This window comes from Ylistrum balloti, unplaced genomic scaffold (assembly GCF_031769215.1).
Source record: "Ylistrum balloti isolate Yb309-2 unplaced genomic scaffold, AGI_CSIRO_Ybal_v1 Utg370072, whole genome shotgun sequence".
In the NCBI taxonomy this organism is placed as follows: Eukaryota; Metazoa; Mollusca; class Bivalvia; order Pectinida; family Pectinidae; genus Ylistrum; species Ylistrum balloti.
Genome location: NW_026782113.1, coordinates 506,571 through 525,671, shown reverse-complemented (window position 1 = coordinate 525,671; position 19,101 = coordinate 506,571). Strand labels below are relative to the sequence as shown.

The following is a 19,101-nucleotide window of genomic DNA, read 5'->3' as shown; positions in this document are numbered from 1 at the left end:
TAACTTTTTGTAATCTTTCCTTTCCTTTTCTCTTAATTTTTTTCATTTTTTCTACCATTAATGATGGAACATAGAATGTACCTATCATGTGTAGGACTTACCTTCGTTGTCGATCAACTTTAACAGATCATTAACTGTATAAGTCCTGCTGGCGGATGTTTAGCATTGGACTAATTTGTCCTTTGATTATGTTTAGTGATCAAATTGCATTTTCGATTATGAATGGCGGTATTGAAAATAACCGACGATAGGGCACATACGTAGTAAAGAAAAAAGGCATATATACATAAAAAAAACTTAGTCTGTTTATCGCTTTATTCTTTTTTTCTGAACAAAACTGTAAAATTGCTTCTGTGACTGAACAATTGGTTCCTAAAATGCAAAGAAATACAAATTAATTACAATATCTATTTTGTTGCTTTATAAGCCAATGATCACAATCATATGTCGCAAATAGTAACAATACAACCTTTGCACACATCAAAGTCCGTTCTTCTATTGAAATCTATATCGAGTCGTCTTGTTACTATTTATATTTTATTTATACTTGTATCATTACAAGAATAAATAATAAACAAACCATATAATGTTATATATTTCTTTGAACTGCCTACGAACCGAAGTAATTTTGGCACATAACAACAACAAATGTTTGTGTCAAACGCTTATGATAAAGCTCTGATATTACCGTTTAACTACAGCATTGGTGACGTTTATTACCAGTGTGTTGTTCTTTATAATAGCTAAAATTCCGTATTTATATCAATGTCCGCTGGCTAAAGATACGATTTAAAAAATGCGGTGATGTAATTTCCTCTTCAGTACACTTTCTAGGAAAAACCTTTTAAACTTGCTAACCGCATGCAATGTGTTCCTATATTACATACAATTTTCACCTGAGACATTTCATCCTGCGTATAAAAAGTAAAATCTAGAAAGATAAATGTATATTTATTCAAATGACAGAGAAAGAAAGTTAAGATGTATTTATCGATTTCTTAAAAAAATTGTAAATGATGTATCGTTAATAGTTTACTTTATGTTTAATGTATATACTAAATATACTGATATACTACAATGCATTGTTAGAACTAAAGAATAAAATCCTTGATAAATAGAAAAAATTACATAATAGAACGTTTTGCTCTGGTAAATAGGTCTGGTTAAGTGAACAGTTAATTTGTATACAATATTTTCGTCATAAGGTTCAGAGTTCATGGTCTTGTCATGTTTGTTTGTTGTTGTAACAATACTGGAATGTTTCATTATCACGATTTTTTTCCACATTTTTTCATTAAATATCACGTTATAGATAAATCAGAGATATGTAGATACTGTTACAGAGTTGCACCATACGTTTGGGAAATATTTGTCGCAGATGCCAACGTGGGCTAATTGCTATGACATGTCATATAGTTTTACGGAATGACTGTGATGTTGGCAGGGTCACGAAGTTTGTTGTAGCCGCGGGCATAGCACAGAACATGCCCATCTAAAGACACAAAGCGAAATATAGTCACGTGAGAGGCACCATTAATAACATAAGTTCTTCATTGTCTCGAGCTCATTTGCATATTGGAGTGCCTTTGCATTTATAGGGCGACTCGATGTGCAGAAAGGACAGACTGCCAAGCAACAGCTAACTATCCACTAGTCTTCCGAATCACATTGGTAAATTAACCTCTTGGATTAGGCTGCTAGTTCTCATCAAAGGTTGGTACATTTTCTATTTCACAGAACATTCAGGAACATTTTACTGTGTTCTCATCTCAAGGATTTCTATTTTTGTGCAATTATTGTATATTTTGCTTAGTTAAGTGTCAAAACCTTGTTTTTACACAGAATAGGGAATATTCTATACGCTTATCTACGTTACGTTGTAGTGTTTCTTCCTTTTGAGAGAAGCGGAACTCTTATTGCTCAGCATTTAGAAAACATGCTTAGACATAGATACTAGTTTGATATATATAAATATCTAGAAATTAAGAATATGGTTTCAAAGAGATATTATTGTGCGCAATGTCTTTTTTTCATTAGTATATTTTGATATATATACGAAATCGTACCGTATATAAAATCTATATCTATCTTTATCTAAAAGTAAAATAATTCTAGTTGTTTCCATAACTATATTTGTATCCAAATCGAATAGAAAAGAGATGTTGAACATCTCAATTGTTTTGTGGGCTAGATTAGAAAGGAAATCGTTTATTTTTTATGTATAATTACACTTATAAGTAAAATATAGGCAACCAGAAGAATTTTAGTATATGAATAGGATTATTCATTTGCATACCAAGAATACTTTTTTTCTTCATGTCGTATCAAGTACAGAACATAAATTTGAATATGAACTAATAGATTATCTGTATCATTACGTTCAGGAAATTTAATACTATCCGATGAAACAAGGAATTACGAGGTCTTTTTTCTGAACGCTTGTTCGTGTACAGAAAATATTGGTTTTTTTTTCATTTTATAGTGCTATATAGCGCAATATATATATTACTTTTGTGTTTTACAAACAAAATGCAATATGAATACGATAGCTGATAAACAACTGAGTTAATAAGATAAAACTATGTAATACTAACGTCAGAGGTTCTAGAGTATTTCATATTTAATATTATATATCTTTTACATAATATCACAATATTATAATCATAATATGTTCATTTCATTAAAAATGAACTAGCATATAATAGAGTGTTCTGTTCAATATATATATAAATACCTTATTGGCTTTTTTCTCTGCTTAGAGAATATCGAACAGGCAAATTCTGTTTAATTTCTTGAAACTGTTCCTCAACGGCTAATATATAACACAGTTAAAGGTGCATATTTTCGGTTTTTTGCAACATATGATACTGATATTTACACTTATTTATTATTTATCTAACGCAAAGGAGATTTACTTCTTTAACAATTAGAAGTTTTCGTGTTTAAGTTGTTAATGATTGCGATAGGGTAGATATTGGGAAATTGTGTTACCAATTCGACAATTGTTTGACGTTCTTGATTTCATCAATGCATATATTGATATCGATTCTGATGTTTATCTTTCTTCTCTTCCAGAACCAATAAACAACATGAATTCATACATCGCCCTCGCTCTCGTGCTTTGCATAGCTGTTGCTCAAGTACAGTCACAAGGTAGGTGTCGCTGAGCATGCGTATTGCTCACTTTATAAATGGGCGTGGTCTAACAATTGTAAAGCATGCGTATTTCTAGCCTAAAATATAGCTAGCATAGCTCATTGATATATTCGCTAATACTTTAGCAGAAACAATATTCTATCAATCTATATGTAATCAATGCATGCAATGAAGCTATTTTATAAGTTTTCATCTACAACATAGTACAAATTTAGGAAGAATTACGATAAATGTTTATTACATCTGAGTAAACAAGAGAATATACATCTGTTTTATACCCAATTCTTCAGAGAAAAGTATCAGGAACTGCATTAATTGCACCTGTTTTTGTCTGCTCATATCGTTTGAGTGATAAAGGCAGACAGAGCGAGCCCACATTTGGTGCAGAGGTCTGCTGCATATACATGGATATTTCTCTTACCTGTAAAAGTGTTGCATTCTGGGACGGCAAGCAGATTGACAGTGGTAGTTGACAGGCGATAAAGCTACTCGGACAGCGCTGACAACGGTTACAATTCCTCTCTTCATTAATGAGCACGGTGCCTCTTAATCTGTCAACTTGACTGACGGACATCAGTATCCCAGGGTCTATTTAGGTCATTCTATTCTGGTAGATTTGGCCGGAGGGAAGATTCGTGAGCAGTGTTCCTCAGATATCACTTTTCGATGAGAAATCTACAGAAAATAGTTGTTCCAGTTATCAGCTATGTTAAAATAAGTTTTCTAGATAGAAAAAATTCTAACCTTAGAAGTTTAGTTTAATTTGGTAGGAAATAGATGTATAATGCCAACCAAAATATCTTAACCACTTTTAAAAATTTAAAATCGATACATTAGTCTAGAAAAATTGTTACACATTTAATCAATAGATTTAATCAAAACGTATTTTAGTAAGGAAAATAGAATAGAAACAATAGATTAGTCTTTAGATACAATTTTATCCAAAACATTTTTAGTCAGAAAAAATAGAGTTAAAATGAATAGATTAGTTTTTAGATAGATTTCATTCAATAGAGGAATTTCATATTGTCAAAAGTCATAATTTGGAAAACGTTTTCTACAATACAATAAGCTTAATTCAATAGTTCATGTTAATTGATCAATGTTTCGAAACGTGAAAATAATATTATCAAATAACTTTAATCACAGTTAAGATATTTTTATATTTTAAACGATTATTTGATTTATTTTAACTAAACGTAGTAAGCAAATGTTAACTAAAACGAAGGTGTAAAAATAAATTCAAATTCTAATTGATAAACCAGTGAGCTTAGCTAAATAACGAAATGATAAAATGTAATACATAGTTTGTCCTGGGTGATTTTCAGGAAGCGTGGCTGTGCCTCGAAGATATGCATCTGCAACTTTGTCGGCCGCGCGTAGTCGGGTTCAAGGGTCATCTTCCAGGTTTCCAATTGTGATATTGGGCAATGATAATTGGTTGGAGATGATGATGTACCTTCAACTGCTTAGAGGGTCACAACAAATAGCCTATGGTGGCATCAACATTGCAGACCTGCTTCTCTTTGACACAATAGGGGAACTATGAAACCGTGCGCAATATTATCGCCTGTTAACCTGTCATGCTCGCTGTATCTATTTATACAAAATTTGTTCCAGTTTGCAGTTAATGTTTTTTCATTTATAAATTGAAATTCTTTATCCATGGATGGAAATATTTCAGATGTATAAAACTCTTAACAGTTGTAATGATACAGAAAAAAATCTTTTACGCATACTCAGTAAAATTTTTGTTAGTGCATGATAATTACACTACCCATTGTATATACGATCTTGCATGATCTTTCAGCCGATATGAAATTTATAAAACGAGAACTGTTCCTCTGACCGAGCTGGTTGCGAGATAAGATGGAAAGTTCGTGTTTGTTGAATAACATATCGAAGGGAAACTCTTGTAAGATTCTGTTTATCACATAGTCATTATCTTCTTCAAAACCTTTTTCAAACCAACAAGGTATCAAAAATTGAAATGATTTTGTTGAATTGCTGTGACGTCACAGTGCGTATGATGCAACGACGTCACAGTTGCAACACATATTTATTTAGTTACAGTATGTGGCTTCATAGCGCATTTGTGCTATAGAATGAAGTTTGAGTTATGTGATAAACATGTATACCATGAATAATAACTTATTTGTCATGAATATAAAACGCATATAGTATAGCTTTACAATAACTGTCTATTATATTTATATGCATCAGTATTAACCCCTTCTATGGCACTACTTAGCTTTTTACATTCTTGGCTTGCTAAGAAAATCTACAACTTGAACATACAAGGGACATTGAACTAGGTACACGACAGTCTCCTTTTAGGTCAATTATATTTTCCGTATTCGGAAAATTATGTGTCCAATGAATGAATGATTCCAGGTGCACAGCCTACGACTGGAGGCGCATCCACAGCTAGATCGTCAGCCGCCTCCGCAGGTTTTCTGGGACGTGGTATGTTACCACTTATGGCAGCTGGCTCCGGAAATGACATGATGCAGAACTTATTCCTTTTCCGCATGCTGTCCCAGGGTCGCCGTGCAGGTGGTGCCATGGGTGGTTTGGAGCCACTTCTCATGAGCAACCTTCTTGGATTGGAACTCTTCGGAATGTAGACGTTACAATGAATTTCGCCCGATTTATAGACAATCCTGCAACTGGTGACAGATCTATGTACATCTTCTCGCGTAAATGACAATCATCCAATCGTGCATCATGAAAAACAAGGAAAAGTGATCCGTTTTATGTATCTCGTTCACTTGTCTGTCCATAGCATTCCTGATCACATAGTATTTATTTTCATGTGAAATATGTCCGTCATTGAGATTCATTGTTAATGTTAAATAAATGCCTTTTGTATCTAACATTTGATGTTTGCTTGCTTTGTAACTGTGCATCCTGTTGCCTGCTTGTACTCTTAAACATATATCTATGTTTTAGCTGAGCAAATCATATACTAACATTTATCAAAATCATTAGAGTAGTAATATATGTGCTTTAGATTTATATACAAACACAATCTGACACAATCTTCCATATCGAATCGTCATGGTTTTCTTAACAATCTTTATTTCATGTTTCTAAATTGCAAAAAATCCTTAAAATGCGTATAACAACATAACATGACTTATCAAAAATTCATTTAAAAATACTTAATCATTAAAAGTCAAACGAGGCTCCCTAGATTTTGGGAAAAAAGTACACACCTGGAAGTATCCATGAAATGAAAAAAACTGCATGTACAAAGAAAAAAAATAGTTGTTGTAGACAAATATACTAATATCTAACTTGTAGTAAACGAAAACAACTGTTTTCACTATTAATAAGTATTGATTTACTCAAAAAACATACTGAGAATTTATATATATTAAATTTTCCTTGAACTAATCTTTAATATGCAATAACGTCGTATCAAGAAAAGAGGAATTTGAAGTTGAATTAATGACAAAAAGTTTGAACAATCAACATTTTGAGTAACAGAAGTTTGTGTTGGAAATGTAATAGAAAGAGAATAATGATTTAAATGTTTTTATAAACGATAATCACGGCTACACTACCTCACAAAAGAACAAATGTTATTGATATTTTTGTACTAGATTTAACATATATAAACCAAAAGAAAACAAAATTAATTTATGAAATGAAAAAGAAAAAGTCTACACCAGTTGATACCGAACATGGAACAAATCACAATATGAGTCATTTAAAACATCGTCCATCTGCTTTGCCATGCCTACGTAATTGATGTATGTGTTTGAAAGTCAATGTTTTGCTCTGCTTATGCATATATCTATACATATAACTCTGTATCCTGCAGCCTCACGATCCGGCACAGCATCACCTGGCAGAGCAGGCCAAAATGCCGCACTCATGGCTGCACTGTCCAGCATGGGCAGTAGGGGTGGAGGTTTAAGCCAAACACTCCCACTGATGGCTATGATGAATGGAAATGACAACATGAGGAACATGCTTTTATACAACCTTCTATTGAGAGGAGGAAGTGGTCGCGGCAGCATGGGTTCTCTTGGAAATTTGATGATGTTTAGCGCCATGGGGGAAGGATTTATGTAAACGATTAAATTTCAGTTAATAGAGTCGACACCACGTGCTTTACTCATTAACAGCATATACAAACATTTCCTTTTTCAGCTCGTATGTATATCGTATGTATATATTTCCTGTACATGTATGTGATTGTGCTGTCATAATAAAATGTTTAAAGTGTAATCCCGTCCTATGTTATGCTTTTTCTTTGCTTTTATTGTATGCTTGCTTGCTTCAAACGTTTCATTTGCTTTGCTTTTCTAGTACCTTCAGTTTGTACTCCTATGACAACTAAAAGAATACACATTACTTGAGTATAAACATTACAAATTTGAACGGACAATATGGAATTACGAACACATCTGTACTGTTGAAGTTATCGACATCCATTAAATGGGCTAGTTAATCTCCCCATCTAGACCCCTCTTTCCATGATTATCCTTGGTCAACTTCTCGGTTTCAAAATTAGGCCATTTCAATAAATAATGAGTCGTAGAAGGATGAAAAAAGCTACATTATGCAATTCAAGTAATAATTTGACCCTACAGCGTCTAATATGTACTGAATGGTGGTATACACTTGTGTGTTTTTGTATATACTTAGAACATTCAACAGAAACCTTCTGCTCCCAAATGTATCTGGTCAAACAGCATATTATTTATTCTGTTAATAATGTATACTCAAATTCATGTGATCCGTGTTCAATGTTTCTTTTTTGTTTTGCTTTGTTTTTGCACATATATTAACCGCCTTTTCTTGTCAGCTTGTATCGTAATTTTAAATATCTTAAGAATTTCATCTTTTTGGAAATACAAATGGAAGATCGTAATCTCAATGCAGATCAAATTTGACACGTGAATGTGACATTGTCAAACATACAGAACTTAGATTTTACGGAAGGTAGATGGAGTGAAACGTTTTCAAACCAGACAATAACCGGCGTTTTATAACTATAATGTTACGGAAGTGAAGACATATTACCTGGTATCCCTTATCAATGGAGAGAAATGAACTTTTGACTGCTGATTGTGGATTTCTCGTTCCATCATTCCACAGGAGGGTTGCCCAAATTATTTTTACAAGGTAACTTACCAGACAAGATATTTCTCCGACACATCCCCATATTCCATCGCACCGTAATTAAAAGCATGTTTTAGGAAACCTATATTGTATGTTAATCAAGCTTTTTTAATTTTGCTTCAAAATGAATGACATATATTCGGAAAAGTCTTGAATTAATCCGTATGCATTTCGTTAACAGATTTTTCAATGGCGTGTTGAATTGTACATTACATTTTGGAATAATCGACATAATGTCATATTCCAAAAAATCATAAAGAAAACAATTGTTTCAGTTTTACATGCTATACTACACATCACACATTATATAGTAGTTCCGTGTAACAGCTAGGGTTAATGACGTTATAGAATACCAAGACAGCTCGACCTATTTATCCTTAATAAAAAAAAACCCATTATATGATAAAAATAATCGTCATTAATATTAAGTACATTTTTATGAAAAACTGGATTGTATTTCTCCTAATGCTCGGTAAAATTAAAAAAGCAACAAACATCGTTTTAGGTTTATTACCAAATGTCAGATGATATGATAACACATGCTTTATTTTAGTACTACTTTCATGCACTCCAATTAATAACTGCAATATCAGAACATGTATTTCCTGGTCACGTTTCAAAAGAATAATTATGCATTGCATATACTTAATTAACATTTCATTAATGCATTTTTTTTCGCCCATTATCATCATCTATTCTGTCGAAATAAAAGAAAATGTGTCCTAAAATATTTCATGTCATAATTTTTAAAAGGACAACAAATTCCAAACTGTCGTGAAGCACATTTTCCAGTTAAAAATTCTCGTAAAAAATGTGATACGTCTAGGATGAATTGGTTCCACAGTTATGAGTAACCAGGGCTACATTTCATTCCCAGCTAAGCGTTATATGTCTTTGATGATTTGGTTCCACAGTAATGACTAAATGAATCTACAAAAAGTATAACAAATTTATTCTGAACTGACTGTAATTCAGTTGTATTATATTGAGTTTGACACTATATATTCAAGAACAATTTTATATATCGTAAAAGATGAAACAATATAAAATTGAAAAAAAAAAAAAAATGAAAAAAACGACTAAGAGCATTATTAGCGGCAGGTATTTGACACTCATACACCAATCATTTTTAGTTTTAGATGTACGTATAACATACTAAAAACAGATTTTAAATATTGTAGATAAAAGCTAGATTAGGTATTTTGGCACTTATACAAATATTAAAAGCGGGCTGTGCATACATTTTCCGACAATAGCGACAAACCATTTCAAAAAGACATGTTTAGATTTTTTTTCAAAATCCATGCAGAAATACTATGACTCAGGTTAATAAATTTTCTTCCATTGTCATGGGAACTTCACCAGTAATCAATGAAGCTTACAACATTTCATGTATATTAAAAAATTCTTAAAATAATACATGTTTATCCATTATAGTTACGCTATTGTTCATTAAAATACAATGAAATAACCTTTTCGGTACACCAGACAATAGTTTAAAAGACATTTAATCAAATCAAACATTTAAATACATCTGATAAAAATAATGTGTTTCTTATGTTTGATATTACATATCTATATGATAAATAATTAATTGGTATCACAATCTTCAGTACTTAATCATAAACAAAGATCCAATAACAGAGATAAATCGAGATCTTACGACGTTATAATCGACATTTTTTTTTGTCACTAGTATGTAATCTCAATTTAGGACATAACTTATTCCTCTTTTTTCTGAAAGAATATGTATGAAACATTTGAATTCCTTTTATTTTGAGCAAAAATATTATATCTTTTAAATTACAATTTGTATGCCTAAATAACGTCTATCTTTATTTTTATCATAAACCTATTTTGTTATCGACGTCACGACATAAAAACATGAAATGAGAATACCACTCATTTAAGATTTGATATCAGATTCCTAACTGTTTTCTTGAACTTTTGCCACAAAAACAAGAAAGTTACGTCAAAACAGAATCTTTCGTTTTCATATCATAAGATTTATGAAACGATTTTATGATAAACAGCCTCCTACAGAGAGGCTTTGTTGCCTGAAAATATCTTACACCGATTTCGTTAATCTCCTATGAAGTGGAAATAACTGTAACATTTCACACATGTTCAGGTTTTCTTAAAACAATTCTACTGCTTGAGAATAAACACTAGTTTCATGGACGACTTTTGCGTCCTTGGTTCTGAAAGTGGTGAAAATGGTTTTGTTCATCTGACAACCAACACGCATATATATTTCTATTAAATATGACATCCATACCTATCAAACGTACAGTCCCGCTGACTCCGAGAAGGCAATTGCCATGATATAGACATAGCGAAAACGAAAAAACAAATATAAAATCGTGGTAACGTTTCGCGAAAATCCCGCTAGATGTCCACGTGTGTTGACGTGACACAATGAAGTAAAGAAGCGTTTGTTTTCAATCTGCGGTAAGTAGCAATGTTTCCTGATTATATACATTACCATTTGATAATTATCACTACTTGAACAATTATTTCCGGCTTATACTTGATGGAAACAGTCTAACTTAACTCTTGTAAAAAACTTATTTGTGCTGAAATGAAGAAAACCTAATATGAAACAAAATCAAATAAATAACTATAAAAATGATAATGAAAAGTAGTGTGTATGCCGGGATATATTGCTACCATTAATAATTGTTTTGAATTCGAAATTTCGCGACCATTTCGGGCGTGTTTCCCGGTATACTTGCTACTTTCTCTAGGAGCGAATATTTTCCTCGTTGGTCGGGATCTTTAAAGTCTGATTGAATAAACTAGAATGAAAAATAAGTTGAAACATTATTCTAAAAAAGTTATATATATATTTAGACACACTGCGCGTAAATTCTATCATGTTAAATATGCAAAATTGTATATTATCATGAGTTTGCAAATATACTTCGCATTTCAATAAAATACTCGTTAACTTACATTTAAAGTAAGTGTTAAGGAATAATTATTTGAATTCCTCTTTTCATATACAGCATAAATGAGGTAGATGTTGACAAAACTATTAAGAACAAATATTTATGAAAAAAATAATTAGTGAAGTAGTGATAATTCTCAGGCAGGATTCAATTGGAAACCGATTACTTATTTATGTTCGTATATCAAAATAAAATAGTCTGAATAATCTGATGTAAAACTGATTTTAAACTTATTTGATAAATAACTCGATCATCTTGAAATGTATACACTTTAAAACGCTTTTACAACGTTAGTTTGTCCTCGTGATAATATGGGCAAAGAACGTGTGTAAACAAATATTATTGCTCTCTGGTAAATATATTTCAATTAAAATGGCTTATAAATTTAAACATCTTTAAATTTTCCAGATTAATATGTGCTACTGATATTGTTATACTTACTATAAAATGAGTATCCAAGTCTCGTCAGAGTATCTGTTTCAATCAACACCATTTTTCCGTTACAGCTGCAGTTGGTAAGACGCCCCCGTCAGCAGCTGGGATGATGGAATTGATGAATATGGTAAAGAGTCGTGGCAACAAAGGGATGCCAATGAGCATGCCCATGCGCATGCCCAGTCCAAACATGTTGTTCACACCTCGTCCAAAATCAGGAACTCTCCCGTTTATCATGAAGATGAGGATGCTTGACGCCATGGGAATAGAAAATCCTCTTTTGATGATGAACATGATGAATAGCATGGGAGGAATGGGAGGAATGGGCGGGAGCATGGGGGGCATGCCAAGTGGAATGGGTTCCATGCCGATGGGAGGAATGATGAGTGGTGTGTCTAGAGGAATGCCAATGGTTGGAGGAACCAGAAGAGGACCCGGAAACAACTTTATGAACAGGATGCTACAGATGAGAATGTTAGCACAAATGGACTTAGTGTGAACATAACCACACTTAAAATGTTTCTTGATATAACTGAAAAAGCACTTTCGCGCAATCTTCACCAACATTAAACTTCTTTACAAACATCCTATAAAAAGACTCAAAAACAAAAGGGTAATAAATATAATATGTACTTTCTGAGCAGGAAAACGAAAGAGACACAAGATGTAGCTATGGCAAAAACAACAAATAGATGTCTACTGATTGACTATACAGTGTTCTTACTGCCTACAACGTATGCTGATCTATAAAAAGGAATGCTAAACTGCAGGTGCTATTATACATTTTCTGTACAATTATTGTTTTTTCCTGAATATTATACAGTTCCGATGAGTAAGACGGACAAATTTTGCTTTGTGAATAATGCTGAATAAAGTTAAGAAATCTAATTGTTTTGTGTTTTACCGAATGATTATCAATCGTGTAACTTGTTGTGATCTGATTATTCATAATATTATTGCTATTATATCATTTGCATATTCAACGCTTTCTACCTTAAATACTACAACTTACTCAGCGGAAGTTTTTTTCATTGGAAGCTGATTGAAACAATTACACTTCATACTATAGAGTGATTTTTCAATCTGAATCTTTTAAAATTGCGTTCATTTTGCGACTGGACATTGCGGAAAACATCAAGATGGTTGCCAACTGTGAAGCTATTGTTTATACTGTCAAGGTAACGTATTTTGATATTATGTGCATTATGTTAATTGAATAAGGAAATTTACATTATTCTTTTGGAAAATCACTTTGAGTTGATTTGAAGATATTTTGCTTTTTTTAATTTGATTTCATACATCTTTACTTGTTGTGTTGATTCCTTTAATTTTCAAAACACATGATGTATGTGAACCCATACTTGTTCTATGACTGAATAAACCTGCTCATGCTTGCTTGTTACCTGCTTTCATAGATAGATAGACCAAATGTAGATAGAGGCTTTAATTCAACCTATCTTATTCGTAGAATAGCAGAATACCGCATATAGAGAAGAGCATGTTATGGAATAATCCCATTCGTAGTGTTTCTAGGGAAAGCAAAAATATTTAAAAATGAAAATATTATTTTCATAATATTTATTAATTTTAAAGAATATTGAATACATTGCCTACTTTTTCCTGCCTCCCTATTGTATTCTTTTACAACGAAATGACCTTTCTAGCTGTTTTTTATGGTTTAAACGTTGTATGAATATTTCATTCAAACGTATTCATGCAATTTTGTTTGTCACACTTAAAGTACCTTTGTAGTTAAACGTCATTATACTGAGAGAACAAATAAGGTAAACAGAATAGTGTGAGAACGTAACAATAGAATGTATTATAGTGATGAATAGATTTCCAAATTCGAATATGTTTTCCCCTATTATAGTGCATATATATAGGATATTTTTTATCTCTTTGCCAATCACTTAAGTGTTCTTTTAAGAATAGTATATCAGTACGTTTTGTAAGGCTCCCATTTCATACAAATTAAGACAATGTTTTGCTATAATTCGTCTTTGTCATTCTTGCATCCTATGTTTTTTTTTACATACTAGCCAATATTTTAGCTCCTTATGATAAGCCGTGAATGTTATCAATTGATAATATCATGTTACCACAGGAACGATGAAAAAAATAGTCTTATGCATTTACAAATTTCCTATCAATGGCATTTATCCATATCTCACCTTTCCCAGGTAACATACAGCGAGACCAACGGACTTCCAGCAACATCACTAAGAAACCTGTATGGGGGAATTCAAATATCCAGCAAACACCACCATCAGTAAATTCAGCCTATGGGATTGGGTCTTTGCTTAATAACCCTATGGCAGTATCTATGTTTTTATCAGGGAATATGCCTGACACTCTCCAGGACATTATACAAATGAATGTGGCTGGAAACCTATTTAGACAAAGAATGGGTCAAGGCCTCGATGACCAACTGGCCGCTTTGTACTTCTTGGAGGGGATGGCTAGATAAGGTAAACAAATTATGTTTCAGTTGACTGAAAAACTCGTAATCAAGGGTTCAAAAGATACAGGTTGAAGAAAATTACTGGAAATAGTTATGGTCGCCATAGTGATCTAGTAAATATTCTATTTCTTTGGGCGATATGAAGCTGGACGTATTTGAAACTCTTTATTTTCCCTGCTAGTTCCGTTGTTTTATACCTTGCTTGGGTTGACCAAGGTTTACATGGCGGGTGTGGTCGATTCATATTTTGCCGAAATTTTGTGTAATTTGAGTTTGTATTATAATTATGTTGTCATGTTGGTATTTACATGAAAACAAAAAAAGTTCAATTAATAAACACACTTTTATATAAATAAACTTTTGAAAAACGGATGCAAGTGTTATGATATTCTTTTTATCAATATATACATTTCCATGAAATAGTTGTAATGTTCAGTACAGTTACGTAACAAGAAACACAACGGTAAAACCATTCATTGCTCTGATTTGAAAACATGAAAAAACATGCTAAACAATGTTATATTTTGTATTGTTTTCAGGACGAGGATATAAAGATGCCACTTTGAAGAAATAAACGTCAGCGTGTAGTAAACGCGGGCCTCTTGTCTATATAATATATTCTGTTACCATTAACAGAAGACGGCATGATGATCTGTTATTTTTGTCTCCTAGCGGTGAAATGTAGCGTTCTAATTTACTGTGGTTATGATTCGATACCTTATTAGATATATAAGTAAATCGATACAAAAATATATTTTAGGCGTTTGTTTTCCAAACATTTTACATTGTTTGAATGAATACATTGTATCACAGCATTCGCCTCTTCTGCTTAATTAATTGGCTCAAGAACTTTTTACAAGTACGTTGTAAATTATCGTTTTGGAAATTTGTCCTCGTCAGAAAGGAATTGAGCTGTTTGTCTCATAATTTTCATATGCATTAAGACAGGAAAACTTAACACATATGAATTAATAACGGGCATGGGAAAGAAAATCATTATGATAAATATGTTTAGCGTTTTGTTGTGAACATTTAGCGTTAGAGGGTTTATTTCCTGTATTTAAAACATTTGTGTATCAATAAATGTGTTCATTGGGAATACCATTCACGTGTTTGTTTGCTGATAATAAATGTTTTTCTTTGTTCGCTATATGACTGGAAGCAGTAAACCCTGTTTTACAAAAAACTGCATTTTTTTTCTTCCAAAACTTTCCTTCCTGTTATCTTAACCTGATTGATGTTAATTATGAAATATTCACTGAGTTCAAAAATCCAAATCCCAATATTTACTGCATGAACGTCCGAAAAAAAACATACGTATGTTTGTATACATATAATATCACAATGCATGCCAACATAACAAACAACTGACAGCACGGCGCATCAGACGTGCTATCTGTTTACACGTTGGAAGAAGATCCGGTTCGAATTGTACGAAATGAGGTAAAAGTACATCATGTTTCTCTTTGTTAGAATTTCTTTGTTTACATTTCAATATATCATCGTGACAGATAAGTCGTTAATTGTTCATTACCTCTTGTATTTGAACAATATTTCACAAGAAAAAACGTAATTGAACTTTTAGTAACTAATATTTATTCAAAAATCGTTAGTGTATAGTGTATTGATTTAATGTATTTCTCAAGAGTAAAGGAATAAAAAAAATCCGAATATGTACATAGTTTGGAGGATCATAAGTGCGTCGCAGTATACATTATTTACTTATCTCAAGCCAAAGTTCTCTCTCATTGTTTTCTTGAAAAACAAAATTCCATTGTAGGATTAATTTATTAATTTGAAGACATTCAAACTACATTCTGTTAATGTAATTTTCAGAGAGCAAGTACTAGAAAGACACAGAAATGCAACATTTGAAAAACATATGCGACAAAAAGCGTCAGGGACAATATGAGCGTTAGCGTAAATGCTATTTTTAATTCTAGTTCGACTCGGAGAACAGTAAAACTGCCTTAATGAAAATCTGAATTAAAAAAATAAGAGTTGATCAGTGTTGAGACGTGTCCATTGTGCAGTAGTGATAATGTTTTCGTGCGTATAATCTTGTGGAAAAAGAAGCTGAAAAAGCTCGTAGTATATCTAATATGTTACTATGTAAGAAAATATTTTCACCTGAGGTCTTTGTGTGTGCTGTCATAGGTGAACTGTTTAGGCATTGTCTCTCATTTACATAGATACGCCCAGGCAGCTATAGTTTTAAGTGTAAATGAATTATTATATATACGAACAGAACATATATTCTCAGAAATTTTAATTCGCTCAAATAACAATAAGTTCGATGTTATTCGATGACACGAGCTTTGGCAGTAGCTCGTTTATGAGAATATTTGTCAGCCTCAAATATATATTCATTACTTAATTAAAGGATTTCTTTTTGATCAGGTGCCCAGAGTGGTTTAATGAAACCTGCGGCCAGCCCACCAGCAGTGCCTAGCTCTTCCGGTAGCGTTGCTCGTTCTAATCCAATGATGGGCGGTATGGCTCCTTGGCTGATGATGAGCGGTAACGACATGATGCGCGACATGATGAGATGGAATATGATGATGAGAGGACTGCCAATGATGGGAGGCAACAACGCCCTGCAGAGATGGATGTACATCAACGCTCTTACCGGAAACGATATGGGATTCGGAATGTTTTGGTAAGTTCGAAATGTACGGAAGTCATTTGAAATTAAAAGCAGGGAGATTGCTAGCTTTAGGAACAGAGACCAACAAGCGACTTATAAACAAAATCAAATTGATACTTTTCAACTTCAAGCAATACCGGACATCAAACATTTCCTTGAAGTGGCTTTCCTTTGTCAGCTAAATCATTAAACGTAATCTATCTTGATGTTACAGCTTCTGCAATATATCTTTATTTTAAGTAAATTATCTTATCCTTTGAACATATAATGTAATGAAAACTTTATTTAAACGTGATTTGTTGTCTTTATTTCGTCGATGACAACAAAGGCACTGGATAATACATCTATCACAAATTGTTTTCTTCTATTTTCTAGATTCCAGTAACATCCGGCACAAAAGCGTGAATTGGTCTTCACCTACGACGGTGTTTCGGTTACATTATTACTCTCAGCTGTTCGAATAACTCTTTTAGTATCGTTCATACCGGGAGAGGGAACAACACTTGGAAAATTCCAATTTCATTTCTTCGTTTTTCTTACCATTTAACTTTTGAGACGTTATACATACAGTTGTGTTGTTTCTTAAGTTGATCCACATCACAGGTTGTGTTTCTTTCAAATATAATTTGCATTGTGAATAAGCGCATGACTCAGACATTGCTCTGATGATATTCACACTTATAACACATGTTCTGTGATATACCTCATTCATGTGATGGTCTTCATTTCCGTCGATTACGGCGCAAGACTATTTTTGAAAAAAAATACTATTGCGCTCCCTATATTTTATCTCTGGGTGTAGATAAAAGGGTTAGTTTCGAATAAGCAAAATGGATTTTACACATGCATTAATGTAGCAAATGGCACCGAGAAAATGACCATAGATGGAATATTAAAATTCTAACTTGTGTATGGTAATATCATTGTAGTTTCTTCTATGATTTTCTAGTGTGACATTAAATTCACAGTCTATGATGCAGGTTACATATTTTGTACATATGTAATTTACTCTCTAATAAAACCTCTACGTAACATTGATGTTGTTGTCGTTTATTAATTTCCGTCGATGGCAGAGTTTACGACACCTGGTGTGTAGAAGACATACTGAAGGGACTTTCAAATCTGTGGAGATTTGCAGAATTTATATTATAATCGTGTTTTATAATGTTATTATCGAATTGTCAATACATTAGATAGTTAAAAAAAATATTCACATCGATAAGATTAGTCTGTATATGTTTGGATGCTTTTCTAAGTTATCAAACCCCCTCCCCCGGATAGTAGTCTAAGGGAGGTAACTCGAGTTAAAAAAAGTCAAGACATTGTTTTTCATTGTACCTTATTCCTTATTATTTATGTAAATATCAGTTAAAATCTAGAAAATAAATCTACAGATCGTCATCTGTAACCTTTGGTAGAAAAAAAAAAGAATTATAGCCAAACTATTAACTGAACTGCACCATACAGCTACATTATATATATATATATGCAAATCTATGAGATCAGGTGTTAAACAAAGCGTAGACGAATTAACTACAGTACATTGTTACCATCTTGTGCATCTTTCGGTCTGTAGACTGTTTACCATCTCGTCACACTATTTCCGATTATAGTGTACATAGGTAGGATTATAGCACAGCCGTGGATTGATTCCTGACCATCTCGTACACTACGTACGTCAGTGCTAGTATGCTTCACACTGGTCATTTGTCTGATGAAGGTGACAGTGTGGTCACCGAAACGCCACACTTAAATCCACTGGTAGTGTTATAAGACTTTCTATTCTATTGACAATACCAACCAGAAGAAAATGTTCCGAAATACTATAAACTGTTTTGTCCGTAAAGAACTTTCTTTGATGCTTAAGGCATAAATTCCTGGAGCATCCACGTCGGATGCGGAAATTCGAAATCGGTTGAAATAAAAGTTATGAACTAGATGGGGAGGTGCATTGTCCATAATTTAAACTAAATTGCGATAAGTTGAAATATCCATTGTCACTTTGTAAGTCATTAAGTGCGAAACAGCTTTATGATATACTAAATTCATTTAAGTGTTCATTGAAGCGTCACAGGAAGCTGAAATTTTCACACTTGTTGATTATACATATAAAAAATCTATTGATATACAAATGTATAAGCTTGTCAACCCGAAGACATTGTCTGAAAAGGCTAGAGTGATATAGACACAACTCCGATAGTTAACAAAGAAATATAGGAAGATTTTATTACAATTAAAATAATAAAATTAAACATTTTTATTAATTTATTGCTATGCGGGATAAAAAATACTTTTAAAACAGCGAAACATTT

General features: G+C 32.6%; 1 protein-coding gene across 1 annotated transcript; it reads left to right on the top strand.

Annotated features, from left to right (window-relative positions):
* The first annotated feature begins 1,650 nt into the window (after nt 1–1,650).
* LOC132549656 (uncharacterized) lies at nt 1,651–17,801 on the top strand. The gene is made up of 4 exons (XM_060213610.1): nt 1,651–1,713; nt 3,076–3,153; nt 16,543–16,801; nt 17,165–17,801. Coding segments are annotated over exons 2-4 (324 nt in total). The 5' UTR covers nt 1,651–1,713; nt 3,076–3,089; the 3' UTR covers nt 17,166–17,801.
* The last annotated feature ends 1,300 nt before the right edge of the window (nt 17,802–19,101 follow it).